The sequence below is a fragment of the Vidua macroura genome, chromosome 15 (assembly GCF_024509145.1).
Source record: "Vidua macroura isolate BioBank_ID:100142 chromosome 15, ASM2450914v1, whole genome shotgun sequence".
Lineage (NCBI taxonomy): Eukaryota > Metazoa > Chordata > Aves > Passeriformes > Viduidae > Vidua > Vidua macroura.
This window is the reverse complement of record NC_071585.1, coordinates 13729355-13747718: the sequence shown is the minus strand read 5'-3', so window position 1 is coordinate 13747718 and position 18364 is coordinate 13729355. Positions and strand designations below refer to the sequence as shown.

The 18364-nt window shown below is 55.0% G+C and overlaps 1 protein-coding gene across 2 annotated transcripts in view; it reads right to left on the bottom strand.

The window, feature by feature from the left end:
• Positions 1-18364, bottom strand: part of LARP1 (La ribonucleoprotein 1, translational regulator) — a 45801-nt gene that overhangs the window by 5787 nt on the left and 21650 nt on the right. Inside the window, exons 3-19 of one of the 2 annotated variants that reach the window (XM_053990760.1) lie at positions 11129-11190; positions 9528-9593; positions 8644-8815; positions 7949-8080; positions 7642-7785; positions 6842-7004; positions 6480-6624; positions 6090-6264; positions 5088-5257; positions 4457-4816; positions 3196-3319; positions 2404-2609; positions 2203-2309; positions 1671-1822; positions 1265-1409; positions 984-1093; positions 363-490 (exon numbers count right to left, since the gene is read on the bottom strand). In XM_053990760.1, the coding sequence (XP_053846735.1) occupies positions 363-490; positions 984-1093; positions 1265-1409; positions 1671-1822; positions 2203-2309; positions 2404-2609; positions 3196-3319; positions 4457-4816; positions 5088-5257; positions 6090-6264; positions 6480-6624; positions 6842-7004; positions 7642-7785; positions 7949-8080; positions 8644-8815; positions 9528-9593; positions 11129-11190 (2561 nt within the window). The remainder of the gene's footprint in view (positions 1-362; positions 491-983; positions 1094-1264; positions 1410-1670; positions 1823-2202; positions 2310-2403; positions 2610-3195; positions 3320-4456; positions 4817-5087; positions 5258-6089; positions 6265-6479; positions 6625-6841; positions 7005-7641; positions 7786-7948; positions 8081-8643; positions 8816-9527; positions 9594-11128; positions 11191-18364) is intronic. The other variant, XM_053990761.1, reaches the window with a different exon arrangement.

Sequence of the window (18364 nt, the reverse complement as noted above, 5' to 3'; positions counted from 1 at the left end):
CTGACCACAGTGGTGACAACTTGCTCTTAAGTCACCTGCTTCCCACACAGAGGCACAGTCCAGAAGTTTGGGAGCCAAAGCTCCACACAATGCTGGCTCTACTCAAACCATCAAATCTCTCTTTTGTCCTCCTTCCTCCTCCTCACCGGGGAGGACAGGCTCACCCAGCTCCCTTACCCCACACTGAGCGGGTTTGCCATATTCCAATCCCGCAGTTTGCTCCCGGCCTGGTTGCAATGACTGGGAGTGACAGTAGGTGTCACTGCCCCCCCTCCTGCCACTTGGGGACCCCCAAAATCCTCCATCCTCAGAGGACTGTCTGCAGGGGCCATCAGTGTGGTGCAGGAATTGTGTCTACTCACATCTACTCGGAAGTCCTCGAGGCGCTTGAACTTGCTGAGGTATTCTTGCAGTTTGCTGTTAATGTCCAGATTTTTGGCTTTGGAATATTTTAAGAAGGCCCAGAACTTTTCCAGCCCATAGAGCTGCCCTGGAGGGAAAAAAACCCCAAAACAATCCAGATGTAAGCAACACAAAAACCAAACAAGACACTTTTCCTCCAGGCTTCCCCACAAACCCTACTGTCCTGCTGGTGTGCACAGCCTAGGCAAAATGGGACACCTGGAGGGAAGCAACCTACATCAGTCCTGGGCAGCCCCCAACTTGGGATGTCCCCAGGCTCAGCTGACTTGGTGGTGGTGACAAGGCTCAGCCACTGCAGGGCCTTGAGAAATCCCACAGGAAATGGTGCCTCTACAGGAATGCTCTGGCAGAGCTGCAGCCTCCCACTGCCCTCCTCCAAGCCCCAGCAATCTTTACAATGGTGATACTCAACCCTCTCCTGTGAACTGAGCAACAGGACACCCCAGTCCTCAACTTACAGCACTAGGTGGCTTCCTCAAAATGACAAGTAGAGGCTCAGAAGGACCATGCAGCTGAGCTCTATCAAAGCCAATCCCAGGGGAGCCAAAGGAGGCACCTACCAGCTTCATAATCCTTGATGGTCTCCTCTTGGAAGTCCTTAAATATGTCTGGCCGGAATTTCTTCTCCAGCCCGTAGCTGTAGTATCTGAAAAGGCACTCCAGACCGTACCTAGGAAGGGAGCAGCATGTGCAGTTCAGACACTGCTGCACACAACACAGGGCAGCAGCAGGAGGCTGAGAACAACCCCAGACCCACCTTCAAGCAAGGCAGAGGCACTGCCTGAATTTGCAAAAGGCCAAACCCTTAGAAAAGACCTGTACTCTATGACTCCCCTCTTACCTGTATCCCTCCTTCCCATCCTCCACAGCCAGTTGCTTGAACTCCTCATACATTTTCTTGTTGAAGTGATCTCGGAGGAAGAAGGACCAGAAGCGGAAAAGCGTGTTCATCTCCTGGGACTGACCAATGCCCAGTCGTTTTCGCTCTGTTTGGGGAAGAGGGGATGATTACAAAGCCAATCCTCTCCCAGGGAGTCAGGGGCTCATGTGCAGGAGGGCCCCGTCGCACTGTGATGACACCCAGCCCCAGCAGTGGACACCATGAGTGCAGCCCATGCTCCTCACAAACCGTGGGGACACAGCAGCTGCCAGCAGGGCTGTCCTGAAGAACCCTGCCTGTGTCCATCCCTGCCTCATTCCTGTCCCCAGCACGGCAGCACAGACACCCCTCAGTGCAGGGTCCCTACCGTTAAGGCAGCGCCGCCGGTACTTGTGGTAGACGTGTTGTGTGAAGCCGTTCTCCTTGAGCAGCTCGTGCGAGGGATGCTGGAACTTGGGCAGGGACTGCGGGGTGCAGCCATAGCTCCCGACAGCCGGGGTCCCCTCCGAGGGGCTGGAGCTGAGTGTGAGAGACTCCTGTCAGCACCCTTCCTTGGCACCCCTCCCCAGGAGGGGGGGGGGGTGGGTCACACTCCATCCCACCTGTCTGTTGGTCCCACCCATGCCCTGTCACTATCCTGGGTTTGGGACATGAGCCATGGAGCAGTCTACTAGGAAGGTGACCAATGTTTCTAATCAAGTCTCATCTTGCTGCTCTCCAAGGCCATAGATTTCCCCCAAGCCTTTCCAGGAAGGGCAGGTTTGATCCCTGTCCTTTCTGCAGTCACCTAACATGAGACCTCCCCTGCAAGATCAAATGCTGCTTTCCCCTTCCTTTGCACACTCCCTCCCTTTCCCATTTCTGTCTCCTCCACGATCCTGCCCGCCTGTCTCTGGTACCTGATGGAGGCAGTCCGGGGCCTGTGCTCCCTGGAGTCCATAACCCAGCCCACGTGGCACTCCATCGGAGGGTTCGAACTGTGCCTCGTCTTCCTCTTCCGTGGAGTCTGCAAGACACGGTGCATCACAGTTGTGCTCCCTTCCTCCTCAGGCCCCAGCTGGGAGCCCCAGCTCCTGTCCCCCAGCCCAGCCTGGTCCCACCTTGGCATCTATCGTCCTGCCCTCTTTCACCACTGGGTAGAACCGGGGCGTCTGCGTCGGGTCCTTGAGCTGCGGCGTGCGCGGCGTGCGGGGGGTCCTGGCGTTGCGGTAGTTGGGCGATTCTGGGACAGTCGTGGGCAAAGAGCGGGCGATGGTGGAAGGCTCAGGGACTCCGAAGAGCTTGTTGGCCAAAGCGTCTGTAGGTACTGCAGGGAGAAACCCCCGCCCCGTCACGCTGGGCTCCGGGCACCGAGCGTCACTACCAGCCGCAGATGGGAAGCAGCAGGGGCAGGAATGCAGGGACACATCCCAGCTCTCCCACACAAGCAGCCCGAAATCCAGTTTGGCCAGAAAGCCCAAATGCTAGCAGCAGATGCAAAGAGCTCCCCACAAGGTATCTGCTTCCTAGTGGTTAACAGCAGCAACAAATCCCTGTCCCCAAGGACACAGCCCTGGTGTCACACAGGCAAACAAGGTCCAGCAGGCAGCTGCCTTCCAAGTACTCAGATAGGGTCCAAGAGGAAAGCCAAATCCCAGGAACTACATCTGAGTCTGCCACGGTTTCCTCACTCCACTGGGACACCCCTGCTTTTGGGCTCCTCTTCCAGAGCCCCACAGAGCTGGGAGCATTAATCTGGGAAAGATGCAACTCAGAATATTCTGTGAACTAGACAATCTACTACACCTGTGAGCCCAGTTCCTTCTCCCCAACTGCTAGCCAGCCTCCAAGAACCTCTCAGCATGAGAAGCCTGCACAAATTTGGTCCCATCCATTCATGCCCCATCTCTTACCTTGCTGGAATCTGGGGGGACCAGGAGGGACTTCCTGGTTTGGATCCACGGGAGGCTCTGGGGTCAGGGTGTCAAACTGCTCCCTGCTGATCATATTCACCTTCTTGAAGTTCTCCACCTCTTGCTGCATTGGAGGAGGAAGATGGTGAAGAAACTACTCACAACCATGGCTCTGCCTGAGCAACAGCCACAACACTGGGCCCCAAGGGCAGTCACAGGGCCTGAGTGCCCAGAGGGCACTGCCTGCACAGGAAGGGGAGATGCAGCAGACAGAAAACTGGGCTCTGCACAAGCCACATCTGGGCCATGGATGCTGCCACGCTTTCAGGATCCCACAAGGCAGCTTCACTAACCAGCACCTGCTTCTTTCAGGCTTTTACCAGCCAGGTCAGAGCCAGTGCAGTGAGCTCAACATGAGCTCAGTGACCCATTTTTGGCCAGGACCCTCTGCCACCCCTTCTGTGTCCCTAGAGCACCCCTCCCCACATCCTCACAGCCACGCTGAACCAGCCACAGCACTCCCCATGGATCTGAAGGACCCACATCCCAACACACTGTCCCTGTCACCCTCAGCTTCTGTCACCCGAGAGCAGTACTGCTTCAGCAATGGGCCAGGTATCAAACTTAGAAGCACTGAGCCCATCTGGGAGCTCCAATAAGTCATCCCACCTCACAGCCATGATTTCTGTCACTGAATGAGTCTAGGCAAGTCCCCAGAAGAGAGAGTCACCAAGTTGGGACCCAAACATTTCAAAACAGCAGATGGGCTTTCTATAAAAAGCCCGTGTCTATGCAAACTGACACCAAAATGGAGAAGAGCACAGGCCAAGAGCAGTCCAGCCACCTATGAATCCGTCCCCAACACATGTAGTCTCCAACAGGCTGTGCCCAAAGCACAGGGCACTATGGGCAGTGCAGAGACGCCCAGTTCCCCTCACAGATCTGGCCCTGCCAGCTGAGATCCTGGCAGCCAGCAGAACAATGGGCCCCACGTTCCAGGTCACCTCACTACTGGCACTTTATTTACATGGCTGTAGCCTCACGTCTGGTTACTGCGCTGTGTTTATTCCTGGTATGGCCAAACATGATGCTAGGAGCCAAGAATCCCAAACACTTCAAGAGGACTAATCCCAGCTTAGCTCTACCCCACGAGTAGGCTGTAACCCACTGCACTGCCCTTTTCACCCCAGCCCGACTGCTGCACACAAGGCTCCCCACCGGCCACACGGATCCCTGCCATCCTCGGATCAGCCGCTCTCACCTTGATCTGCGAATACTCTGGCTCAAACTGCTCTGTCCACAGGTCCTGCTCGTAGTAGTACAGCCCATCATTGATCACCTTGGCCAGCTCCGAGCTCATTTTAGCCCTGGAGGTGTGGTTGCCAGTCCGGTCCCCGCCGGGATGGCGGCGCAGGTACGGAGGGGTCTGCGTCACGATGAGGATCTTGTTCACGTCGCGGTCGTCGATCTCGTAATCGGAGTCCTCGTCTGACCAGTCGGTGAAGGTGTTCTTGCGGCCATCCATCTGCTCCATCTCCTCATCGAAGAGGAAGTCGAGCTCCTCAGGTTCATCTTGGTCCTTTTGCTTCTGCTGCTGCGGTGTCTTTGACTCCTCTGGTTTCTGCAGGTAGGGGAGCAAGCGCGACAGAGGGTAAAGACCACGCAGCGACACAAGACCCAGGTCTTGCCCCTTATTTCTTTACCCCAGCCCATCAGGGGAGAACACTTCATTTACACCACTGAGGAGCAGCTCCAAAGGGGCTCAGATGGACACAGGAGAGACTGGCACATCACTCCCAACAGACCCTACTTGACTGAAGCCTGCCCATGTATGATCCAAGTCACCCCAATCACCGAGAGACTCCCAATCCAACAGCTCCTACATCACTTACCTTGGGCCTGGCAGGGGAAGGTCGGGGTCTCTTCTTCACTTCAATCCATGTCTCTGAATCCAGGTCTGGCAGACTTGTGGACAGGCCCTTGGGCATTGTCTTCAGGTTACTGACTTCCTCTGTTTTGGTGGGGACTGGGCTGGCAGGACGTGGGGAGCCTGGAGCGGACTCTGGAGCCAACAAGAACCACAAACTGCTTTAGAGGAGGGGAGGGAACCCAGAGGTGTAGTTACAAATTACACAACCATTCTGGCAGCATGGCACAGCCTGCAGAACTAACTGGCATACAGTGGCCACAGTTAACCAGCAGAGTGCCCACAGGTGCTAGAGTGGGAATCTTCAGTTAAAGCTATGATGCCAGGGGTGGCCACAGAGCTTTGCAGGTGACAGCTTCTCAGACATACAAAGCCCTAAAGCAGGTGCTCTGCTGCTCTCTGGGAAACCTTCCTGAGAGAGTCTGGAGCCAGATCTTCTGTCAAAACTCTTACAGCAGCACCGAGATCCTTCACGTGGGCTCTCAGGCCCAGGCCTGGGCTCCTGCCAGCCCCCGTGGGATGAAGTGACAAGAGCATGGGAAGCCCATGAAGGACAGAAGACCCTTCTGCAGCACTTGGTTGACAGCTTCACATCTGCTGCCCACTTTGTGCCCAGTATCTTCCTCAACCAGTAACGGAAGGCTGGATTCACAAGCATCCTCTGCTCTGCCCAGCAGTTGTAGACTATTTCCAGGCATGCCAAGAGACTTTCAGCAGAACTGACTCTCTCTGAATCCCTTCAGCCCTAACAGAGGACAAGCTACATGCAGTCTCTCACATTACCCCATGTCTGAAGGCAGCAGCATTCTGGGGGTCCAAGGACAGAGCCCACACCAGCTCCCACCACCAAGCAGAAAGCCACTGGCAGAACCCTGCCCTGGGAACACTCCTGACTCTCAGGGTCTCAGTCATGCTGCAGTCCCAGCACTGCATCCCACACCTCCCTCCACATTCCCCCAGTGCTCACCAGTCTCCTTCTGGAAGCTCTGCCGGGGCACAAACTCAGGGCAATTGATGAACTGTGAGAAGTCTGTCTGTGTGTAGTCTGCCATAGGAGGGCCAGGCAGAGCCCATTTTTCTGGCTGCTCTTTTCTCCTTATCTTCTCATCCACGATTTCCACCACCTTGCTGTCCTTCAGAGCCTGGAACCAAGCAGTATTTGGTCAACTTAGGGCCTTGCTTTGGCATACTGAGGGGCTCAGCCCAAGCCATTCCTCCCTGGGAGGACTAATAGGAGGCAGGAGCAAGTCAAGGACAAGGGAAGGCTCCACTTGCACCTCATCCAGAGTGAGCAGGCACTGCACAGGGGCGATGAGAAGCAGAACAAGGAGGAAAGGTCACCCTTCCTTGCCCTCACCTTGATGATGAGGCTGATGTCGGTGGTCAGCGCCTGCACGCGGTGGAAGCTGGCGATCAGCGTGATGGGCAGGAAGCCGTCCGAGTCCATCTTGCGCCGCAGGAAGAAGTCCCGTTCCAGGTTGTCCACGCTGAAGTAATATTCTCTGCATGGACAATGTGTCAGTGAGAGGAAGCCCCAAACCACCATTCTCTGAGCACCCCCAAAGAAATAACCCCCCCACACACTGAGGGGAGCAAGCCTGGGGAGCACAGACGTGCCTGGTGCTGGAAGCAAAGCACAGTCAACACCTCAGCTCTAACCCTTCCCATGGGATTGGCTGCAGTCCCCACCACCCAACAAGGACAGGGGGTAGTACTTACATCTGCCTCTTGATGTAGTCCTTGAGTAGCTCCTGGTCCACGCTGTAGAGCTCAGCACTGCTGATGTTGTCGAAGTAGTAGGTGATGTTGCTGGCGTACTTCTGGGTGCGGGAGCCGTCCGAGCCCTCAAATTTCCGGTATCCATACTGGTAGTCAAAGTGCCCTGGGGGACACCAGGGTCAGCACAGAGCCCCTGGAGTCTACCCTGCCAGACTGGGGTGGACTCCTGCACAAATACTTCCCTCTTCCTGAGGAACCCCTGAAAGCCCACACCCACATCCCTCATCCTCCTGCTCTCTGCCTGTGCCACACAAGAGGCCAGGAACCCTCTTACCCAAGGGTAACTGGGCAGCCCAGCTGACACACAAAGGCCCTACAGTGAAGCTGCATAGTGCTAGCACGGACGCTGCCCAGCCAAATGCCAGGGCAGGTGCTCTTTCTCACCCAATCCATGACCCTGCTTGGCTCTCAAATAGCATAAAGCCTTCACAGACTATCAACATGCTTCAATTCCTGCTCACAGAGCTATTGCAAGGGGCAGAAAACATGAAAAAGAGCTTAGCCTGAGTAGCAGGAAGACATCTGCTTTTATAAAAATACTGGTATGAATTATTTGCTTTGTTAACAGCAGCTCAACTTACCAGCTGGAATGACCAGCCACAATACTCCCCTGTATCCCTGGAGTGCTCTGCCCTCCCCAGCCCACTTCAGAGCCCCATATCTCTCAGGCACACAGACACAGAGCTCTGCCTGCTGTGTCACTCTCCCTGCAGTCACACGGGCACACACACGATGATCACCTCCTCTGCCACGGCCACGGCCCCTGCCCCGGCCGCGGCCTCGGCCCCGGAAGGTTCCTCGCACGGCCCCTCCCTCGCTCTTCACGCTGGAGGTCTCATCGTGGTCCTGCCAGCTGCGCTCGTGCTTGTTGTCGGGGTGCCAGCCTGCAGCAGGGGAAGGAGAGGCAGGAGGGGAGTTAGGGCATGGCAGCAGCTCCTGGGGCAAGCCTGCTGCACTCTGAGCCCTCTGAGTGCAGGACAGTTGGGCACCAGGGCTTGCTCTGCCCCGCGGCCGGGCCGGGAGCGGCTCCCCAGCCCGAGCCCCCACCTTTGAGCTCGCTGCGGTTGTTGGAGGGGTGCCTGTGCTGCTCGTTCTGCCGGTTGTTCCGAGAGGCCGTTTTGTCCCTAGGCACCTCTGACTTCATGTCTATCTGCAGAGGGACCCACTTGTGTTTGTTGCCTGCAAAAGGACAGGGTTTGGGGGTGACACAGGTTCAGAGCAAGTCTGCTTCCTCCCCCACAGCCCCCACACGTGGAGGGGAGAAAGCAGCAGGGCCTTTTGGACAGACTGTCCTCTGACATCCCTCAAGGCCTCACTGGATGCAGAAAAGCTCTGACCAGGACTCTGAGACATGGAGGGACATGAGTCAGAACTTGCCTGTGGCAACTGTCACAGCACTTGTCCTTCCTCTGCCCCTTTCTGCCTGCCCAGGCTCAGGCCAGACTGAGCCCACATGTCAACCACAGCTGATACAACCCACAGCAAGGGGCTGTTCTGTGCCACCACTGACCACACAGGAAGGCAGGCTCCTGCCCTGCCCCTAGTTGGGCCCTGCTCCACCTGCTCCCACCAAAATGATACCTGAAACCTGCAAACACCTTTTCCCACAGCTGTCCCTGCACTGGGATCATGTCCTGCAGCAAGGCCCCCAGGAAGGCAGAGGATGCTTCCAGCTGCCTGGGGGTTGGGAAGGGGAAGACAAGCTGAGCCTGGAGGATTGTCCCCACCAGCTCCTGCCTTACCTTTCTTCTTCTGGGCTGACTTCTGGTTGTCATCATCACCATTCTTCTCCTCCCCAGACTCATCCGATTTGGTTTTCAGGCTCTCTTTGCCATCACTCCCATCCCCCTTTTCCTGCTCTTTCATGTCTTTCTTGACAGGCAGCTTCCGAAGGGAGGGTGCTTTGTGCGGCTGCTGGGGACACACCAGTGCAGGAAAATGTGAGAGGTGGGAGTAGTGAGGAGCTAGAGGCAGAGCCCAGCTGTCCCAGCAGGAACAGGAACAGGAAGACTCTAGGCTGGGTGCATCCCTGCTCTGTACCTCCCAGAGCTGTCCTGCTCCTAGGGAAGGGCTTGTGGCTGAGCAGGACAAGGGCTCATTGAGACACCAAGATGGGCTGACAGGGAGACCTCGTGCTCATGGACGGGTTTGTCCTGTAAAGGACCAGACTGCCCCAGTGACAAAAGGGTGAGTGACCACCTTGACCTGACAGACAGCCAGGAGCTAGCAGAGCAGCATCCAAAAATAGAAAGGTTTCAATGACACCCATGTCCTCAGTAGGGAGGAAGGGCTGAGCCCCTTCAGCACACCAAACCTTTCTCATGCATTTTCAGTTCCTCCTGTGGAACTCCTGACCTTGGCCAAGTCCCTTCCTGCACAGAGCAGCCCTGAGGAGAGCAGGCCTACCTGCTTCAGCCAGCCCAGGCTTTAGAATGGGCTCCAGGTTCCCAGAATAGCACTGAGGGAGGGAGGCAGCCCTAAAAGGAAATTCCCTGCACGCTACTCCTGGCTGCCTCCGCACTGACACTCAGCACCCCAAATGGCCTGGCTCAGCCAGTGCTTCCAGAGGGCTAGGGAGGTCTGCAAGGGCCATATCCTGCCCATCACAATGGTTCTGTGCTCTTACCTGGACGCTCTTGTGGGCTATTTCTCCAGGTGTTGGCCAATTTGTGGCATCACCAAAGTCACCAACCTTGTACCAAAGAGAAAGGTCCTGTTAGTGCACGAAGCTGCAGGTGTTCCCTGCAGCAGGGACGAACGCTTTCCACCCACCACTGTCCCACAAACAGCTGTCCCCAGGAGGCTGGAGGGGGACACCCACACTGCACATATACCACCCCTCTCCCCACCAAAGCAGGAACCCTGAACTAATTCCAAATAGCTGCAGACAAGTTTATGTCCATCAGACATTGTAATGAGGCTGCCACCACTCCTGCAAGCTGCAAGCTCCCAGCCTCTCACTAAATATTCTGCCCCAGCAGCAGCAGCATTTGGCAGCAAGTTGCCCAGAGTAACTGACTCAATTACAGGCACCCTGGACAGGGAAAGCACTCAGCTTACAGCATTCTAAATACACCTGATGCAACTGCATTCCACTGAAGAAGCCCTTCCAGCTAGTGGCAGCCACAGCCAGGCACAGCCCCAGTCAAGTGCCCAACTACAACCACCATGTGCTGCCAACAAAGCAAGGGCATGGTCTCAGAGTGGGTGAGAAAATTCAAGCACGTAAAGAGAACTCCCTCTTTCCAGTCACCCATGGGCACACCGGGGAACATCAACCACTTCCCTGCTGAATAAGTGACCTGCTCACTACCATCGTTTCTATCTCTTTCAGGTTTCAGAGGACCTGCAGGACACAGGAAAGAAGCCAAACAACTGTCCAGGCACCAAAAGAATCATGGCTGGTCACTTGAGTTTATCTGGGCACAGAAACTCCTCCTTGTCCTTGTGGGATTGGTATTTCTGAATTAATTTGGAGTCAAAGGAATTTTTTTATCCCTCAGGAGATCACATCTTTACATGCAGGTGCCATGCTCCTCTGCCCAGGAGGCAAGTTTCCTGGGAAAACCAATTCCAGCGCAGGGCCATGCCTGTTTCACAGAGAGGAGCACCAACCATCCCAAGGCCTTCCTTTCTCCAAAATGGAACAGAGAAGTCCTATCAAGTTGCAGATACATCTCTACTGCTGCTGGGTGCCAACACCAACAGCCCCTGTCCCCAGCTGTGCCCCAGAAGAAACTGTCCCTCCATCACCACTGAGTCCCTGGAACAAACTGCCCTGGTTCCTCCAGAGGAGTTGCTTTGTGTGACAATTTCCCTGGCTCTCTGTGTGCCAGGGAGGAACAGACTGCACAAGGAAAGACAGAGCTGCAGACACACCACTGTCACACCCTGCCTGCACTGCAGGGCTGGGCCCACAAGGAATTTGGGATGCCCTCAGAGCAGGGTGAGAGGTTTTCCACATCCAGGACTCCTCCAGGTGCCTCCCTGTTAGAGGGGAGGTGAGAAGGTCTCCCCTGACCTAGCTGGGCAGAAAACCAGTCACAGCAGCATGCAAGACCCCTAAAATGTTGAAGAGGAGATCGAGAACAAGGCCAGCACATCAGCCTCTCCACAACCAAGCTTGTGAAGGAAGAGCTCTGCTCCCCAGACCCTCGAGAGGTTCATGCAGCACTGACAACTACACCAGAAACTGGGGGCCAGCGAGGAGAGCAGGCACAGCCTTACCTTGCTTCCTTTCCTCTGCCTCGGGTTGGCAGCCCTCACCACTTTCGCTGGAGTTGTAAGTTCTGCAAGAGAAGGACAACAAAAGTGTTAAAACACAGCTGAGGGCTGTGAGTGGGAGTGTTGGCTCTGGAGAGAAGTGGGTAGGAAGCAAAGCAGCTCCCCCTTGAGCAAAGGAGGGCTAACAGGAAAAGGTAAACAGAAACCAGCCAGCTTCTGACTCGAGTCTCAGAACTGCCACATGAAGATCAGAAAACTCCTGACCAATCCAGGTGGCCCAGAGATGGACTTTTAACCCATCCTGCTGCAGGATGGCAGTCCCTGCCTTAGCTCTGCCCTCCCTAGCCAGGGAGCAGGGTTGGCAAGGAGCTCAGCTCCCACAGAACAGCAAAGCACCCACAGAACAGCAAAACAAACGTGCCCTTGAAAAGTCAAGACCCATCACGGCACCGTGAGGCCGGTATTCCCAGGGAGCAGAGCAGGGCTCTGACAGAGAGATGCAAAAGTCTGTGGCTGCTGAATCCTGGTTTGAAGTCAGGTATCCCAGCAGGGACAGTAAGTTCAAGGAGGAAATGTACAGAGAGAATGAGCCAGACACATCAAGCTCCTAAATCTGCTACAGCTGAAAGTATTTAGGCACTGAAGCACCTGTGGGGTGTTTTAGCACATCAGAGTGAGACTGTTGGGGTTCACACCACCACAGACCTCACAGCAAGTCAAGATCTCAACCTCACCATGGCCCATCTTGGCTCCAGCTCACACACCACCTTCTTACAAGCAGAAAAAGGAATTCAACTTGCTTTGTCCCTCAGGTCTGGCTGCAAGGTCTCTGATCAGGCTCACACAGGGCACACAGAGTCTGAGCAACAGAGCAGCACAACTCTGCCCAACACAAACCAGCCCCACACGGATGAGGGTCTCCTCCAGGACACTGGTGCTCCACAGGGGAGCAGAGCCCATTGGGCTCTGCCCCAAATGGCAGCCTGTGCCAGGCTCCTGCAGCAAGGATTTCTGCTGACTCACTGGCTTTGTTTAGAAGAAAAGCAGCCCTGACTGGGGTAGGGTGAGGGTGGGAGCACAGGCTATCTGGGGATGCCCCGGGAAACACCCTGAGTAGCCTATTCAGCTCTGCTCAAAGCTGCCTTTGATCTTCTTCACAAGGCTGGACAACTTTGCCTGGATGATCAAAACCGGTCCCCTTCTGAGCCTCGAAACCAGTGATTCATCCTGGCCTTGCTCAGAGCTGGAGGCTTTGAAGTGTCAATAAGGCAGAGTCAGACATGGCAGGACAGAGCCATGTGCACTCTCCTTCCCCAATTCCTATCTCCATGGCTCCTGCATGGGGATTTCAAGTCCAGAAGAGTCCAAGCTCTCAGCTGGATCCCTGAACCCTCCCCTTTTCCCCCAGGACCTCCCCAACCCACCTGCAGTGCCTCCCTTCATGAGCAGCAGCAGTCCCACGTGTCCCTCATTTACTCCATGTGCACTTCATTGAGAATCCTGGCTCCACGGCACAAAGCTTGCCACAGGGCTTTTAAACTTCCCTGCTAGGAAGCCAGTGTAGGAAGAGCCACCGCTTTTAAAACAGCCTCCAAAATCCTCCACTCAACACCCACAGATGTCACCAACTAAATATAGCTTCAAAAAGCACCAGGAGCTACAACACAAACCCACAGCCAGCCCGGTTTTCCACAGACACAGAGCACCCTGCCTGCTCCAACAGTACTGATGGGACTGGCACAGCCTGATCAGGCTGATCCCTGGGGCTGGGGGACAGCAGGGACAGCTCTCTCCCTGCAAGGATCCCACCCAGGTGCCTGCTCCCTCCACAGCACAGCCCCAGTGCTCACAGCAAAGGCATCCAGCCCTTTCCTCCAGCTGCTTCACCTCAGGAGCCCTCAAGGCCATAGATGTTCTTGTGCTTTTTTTGGGAACCAGTCAAAGAGAGGGGCCTCACAAGCAGCAGTGAAAGAGAACGAAGGGGCACGGGCTGCAGGGGCAGGTGCTGCAGACTCCATCATCTCTGTGGGAGAGGGAGGAGATTGTTTGAAACAAGTTCTGCTGCTTTCCTTATCTGCAAGATATGAACAGGGATCCCTTATCTCGCTGAGGTGCTGAGAAGACTAATTAGCATTTGCAGAGCACTGGGGAAGACAAAACACAAAGCAAAGGGCTGCAGTCCAGCAGGGAGGGAGGCTGTGGAGCATGGATGGAGCCGAGATCCAGCAATTCATGGAGACCAAACTAGGAGATGGAGAGGGTGTGACTGTGCTGGTGGACACGTGGCCAGACACAGCATTTGCTGAGCCAAGATCAGGGCTGGCAGAGGCCATGCATGCCTGGCACCCTCCAGGGCACAGCAACATAACCAAAGGCACCAGCAACGCATCTTGTGGTCTTCAGCTGAGAAGACCCCCTGCAGGAAAACCTCATGGCATCAGCTGGGCAAGGGGAGAGCAAGTGAGTGCTGCTCATCCCACGCAGGAGCTCAGCACGAGCAGTGAGGGACACTGGATACTGCCTTGGTTCACAGCCGAGCCTTTAAAAGCTGCTGACAGATGTCTCAGACCTGCGGGAGTCTCACAACCCTCCTCCTGCCTCTGTTTGGTGGCAGTAAGTAATTTCAGTTGCACTAGCAGTGCCTGACCACCTCCTGAGGAACAGGGCCTCTCTGTGTCAGGGGACAGACAAAACAGCTGCAGCAGGAGCCAGGGCTTTAGTGGTGTGAGGCTGGCACGGGGACAGCGGGCAGGGAAGCAAGGAGCAGCTTTGCCTGTGGCCACAGAGCAGATGCCGGCACAGCCAAGAACAGAAAACCAGGTCTTGAGTTTTGATCTGCTGCCTGCAGCCAGAACCTGATCATTTGTCCAGCCAAGGGGTTGCCCAGCCACGAGGAGATTATTTCTTAGCAACCAAGGGGACGAGGCACAGGTGGGAGCACCCACAGCAGCTATCACAGCCAAACCCTTCCCGAGGCTGTGCCACAGCCAGAGTACTCGCCGGCTGTGGACACTCACTCCCAAATGCACCTGACAAACACCAAGGGCAGAGCTGTGCAGACACCTCGTGCTTTCCTGCAGCCACACCTGGCTGGGGCACAGAGCCCTGGGGTGGGAAGCTCACAGGGGCATGCATCCCGGTGAGCAAATGCCTCTTATCCTTGCACAAGGACCAGATAGCCAGAGTGACAGCAGATCCACAGTTAAATGTCCCTCCACCTCTACAGGGACATCTGATGTAGAACCACTGAACTCAGCCAAGGAGACATATCTACTACCTTATCTGGGAAAATGAAACCAAACACCCAGCAACTGATTTTCTACCTTTCCTTGCATCCAATGGAATTTCTAATGGAATTTTAGATAAGGTCAATGAAGAGAGGGAATAAATCTGCAGTGCTGGGCAGAGACCTGACATTACTGGAGAAATACTTGTACCTATATCAAGAATGCTGTGATGGCTGCTCCAGGTGTACCACTCATGTGCAAAGCAGACAAGGGCTCCAGCAGCAGGTGGACAGCCTCAGAAGGCAGCCCAGGCTCCCAGCAGGAATGCAGAGTCCTCAGCTCTGGCACACTGTCCCTGACACAGCATCTCCTCCTTACCCAGCAGCCAGGTCGACAGAACGGAGCCATCCTGCTCCACAGCCTGGCACCTACCAGAAACTGCTGATAAAGGTGGTTCCAAGCCAAGAGCCTGGACTTTGTGCTGAAGAGGCTGAGGCAGGGGAGCATGCTCTGTGATGCAGGTCCTGATGGGGCTGCAGGAGCCAAACCAGTATCCCCAGTTTCCTCAGAGCCCTAGCAGGAGCTCGAGGGTGCTGTATGAGACAGACAGCCACGTGCTCAGCAGTCCACCAGGATCCACTTCACTCTTCAGTCTCCAAACAATCCTCCCTCCTTCCCACAGTCCACACAACACTCGTGGCACATGTGAAGACTAAGTCATAACCCACACAACAGGACACCTGCTCTGGCATTGAGGTTTTTAGGTGAGAAAGAGCAAGTGCAGCTTGGGCAAGGGTGAGCTGAGAAAAATACTTAAAAATGCTTCTGCGTGGGATTATCTGTTTTCCCAGGAGACATATAGCTCCTTCAGAGTCATTTTGTGAGGGCAAGAGAGTCCCTCCTGGGGTGCTGACACACAGGAAAGATGTGGTGAAACAGCACCAACCCTCAAAGAAATTCCTGTAAGACAGACCCAGCAGGCAACCTGCCACAGGCAGGCAGGCCAGGACCCCACTGTGGCTGCAGGAATCCCATTCCTGGCCTAAAAGAATACCTAGGGAGCCAACAGACAACAGCTCCAAAGGTGCATCCCCACCTTCCCAACATGAGAAGAAACTCAGGCCACCAACCCTGTCCCTGTCCTTGCTCCAGGCCTCAAGGAATCTCTCTCCCAGGGTGACCTGACCTGCACAGCAGCAGGGGCATGACATGGATTTGGAGACTCTCCTGTGGCACTCACCACTGTCCATGCACTCAGTGCAGGACTTGCAGTCTGAGCCTGCCCAAGCCATCAGAGGACACAGCTGGCGAGCTTCATGTCCACCAACAGCACACAGGGACATTTTTAGGACCAGTCCTGCAGGCCAGATGTGACCTGCAAGCCAACAGTCCCTGCTCCCAGCAGCAGCCTGCCTCTTGCAGACAGTGACAAAGCTCTTTTTGAGTCCATACCAAAGAGCACCCCCTGAAGTTACAGGCAGAGAAGCCTTGGGGGATGGGCAAACACTTTATGCCCCTTTTGTGGGTGCTGCACCCATTTCTGCATTAGCAAGAGGCTGTGGTGGGCAACACACCCTTACTGTAAAGGGACTGGGAAGCATCAGCAGATGGGAGGGGACCTCAGCCTCCCTAGGGAGCCATCTGGTAGCACCCCTGTGTGCAGAGAGGTGCAGATATAGAGACCAATCAGCACATCCACCCTGCTCTGCCTCCCAAGGAGCTGCTCCCAGCATGGCCTCAGCCTTGTGCCAGAGCTGAGATGGGAAACACTTGTCGCTGCAGCTCCACACGCGAGCGGAAAAGCCTGGGATTTATAGCCCTGACTGCTTGGCATGCTCTCATTTTGCTGAAGGCACACAAAGCCAGAAAGGTCCAGGACAGGCTCAGCCCACAGACTGCACCTCCTCTAGGAGGTTTGCAATGTTTTACAGCTCTACCTCCCACCAAATCGCAGTGGCACATGAGTGAATGGAGGGGGAAACAAGGGAGCACTGGAAACAAGGGAGCACTGGATGGAGTTCTCTGACAGCTTTAAATGAGATGTTATCACAAGGACATCTCCCAGCACAAATGGGTTGGTGCCTCCACAACAGGGGCTCCCACCTGCTCCTGGGGACTGCAGAGAACCACAGCCAGCCCCATCACTCGCAGCACGTGGTCTCACAGCTCCCAGTGGGCAGTGCTTGGCCTTGCTTACTAAGGTAAGAGGAGTATCTGCAACACCTCAGCAATATCAGAAGTTTCCTGTATGTGCAAGAAAAACTGCAGAAGACTGGCCAAGGTCAGGACCAAGCAGAAGACTGGATCCTTAAGGTGGATGGTTGAGCAAGATTCAGGCTTGTAAAGCACAGCTGAAGCAGGAGATAAACTGCAGGTACCATGGCTCAAAGCCTTCCAAGCAATTTTCCACAGCTCCTCAGCAGAAGCTCCACTGTACAAGCCGTACTGTAACTGCAGTGGAAGCAAGGAGCTGCCTACACCTCTCTGCAATGTAAGCTCTGCAACTGCTGCAAAGATCACTCTCTAAAAATAACTTCAAAAAGGGCATCTGACAGCTCCATGGAGAGCATGAGAACACTCCCACCAGGGTGTCCTAGGCAGCTCCAGGAGCTCAGGAGTTTGACCTGGAAGAGTGCAGGGAGGTAGAGCCAGGACAGCACTGTCACAGGCTGAGTGTGGGCATCTGAGTTATAATCCCAGCTCTCCAAGCCCTCACATCCCTCAACTGATAGTCCTGAAAGCCCCGGAAGAGGAGGAGCAGCTCAAGACATGTGCGGAGCCCACCTCTGCTGACAGCACAAACGGGCAGCACAGATCCTCACAGTGAGCAGGGGCTTCAGTCAGACCACAGCCCTCCTCAGGGAGCTGAGGAACAGCATTGCTCCTTTAAATGCACAAAGCTGCTACAAGCTCTACACACATGCATTATCTGCAGGGTCTGACATTTATTTCCAGAGCAAATAAGGGGCAGGAAGGGTCTGGACTTACCAAAAATGCACGATCATCTTCACGGCAGCCTCTCAGTCCAAGACAGAAACGCTTCAGCTTGTGACCAGCTACACTCCAGGAGGAGCGGGTTAGGAAACGCCGACGAGCATTTCTAACATTAACACTGTCAGTGAGGGCTGCCTGGATTCCTCCTGGCACAGACAGCTACTATTAAAGGTAGCAAATGAACTCACTCTCAAGGGCAAGTGACATCTTTCCACCACCTTTTCAAGCAAACCTCTTCCCTGAAGAGGATTTCTAGGAAACTCCTGACATACAATCCATGCTCACAGCCCTGCACACGATCCCTGAAATGCCAGGCACACACAGAATGAGATGGCACATGAAGCACCTCCCACCCAGTTTTCTAAAAAAAAAAAAAATCCTAAACTAAGGATTCTCTCCAGGGAAAAACCAATGGCTCCCAGAAACCAAGAAGCATGGCACAGGGAACACAGCCAAAGTCACCAGCTGACCAGACTTCAGAAACTCTCAAAAAGAGGAAGCTGAGCTGGCTCAGGCCCCCACAGCTGCTGAGCCACCCTGTTCTCTTTGAGCAGGGAAAAGGTACCCACCACCTCTGCAGGAAAAGCTACTCCAGAACCAGCGCCTGACCCAGTACATCTGGTGCAGACACATCTCCAGCTGGAAGAGCATGTCACCAGTAATTCCCCTGCCAGCATGGAAGGCAGAAAAGCCTTCAAGGACACCTGCAAACACAGTCAGGTTAAATGGTTCAGGGACAGGGGCTGGAAAAGCCGGCGGTGCTGCAGGGAAAATGCCGTGTCAGTCTGGGCCCCTGAGAAAAGGCACGAGTTGATCCAGCTGCCGCTCTGGGCACGAGGCACAGCAAGGACGCCTCAGTGCTAGGACAGGAGGCCACCTGAGGCAAGGCTGCAGCGGCCCAGGGTATGCAAGTGAGCCAAATCGTGGAGGAGATGGAGGGTCAGGCCCTCCTCCCAGCCAGCTCAGAGACCAGCTGATAGTTCATGACCTAAAAACTAAAATCAGTGGTGGGGGAGAG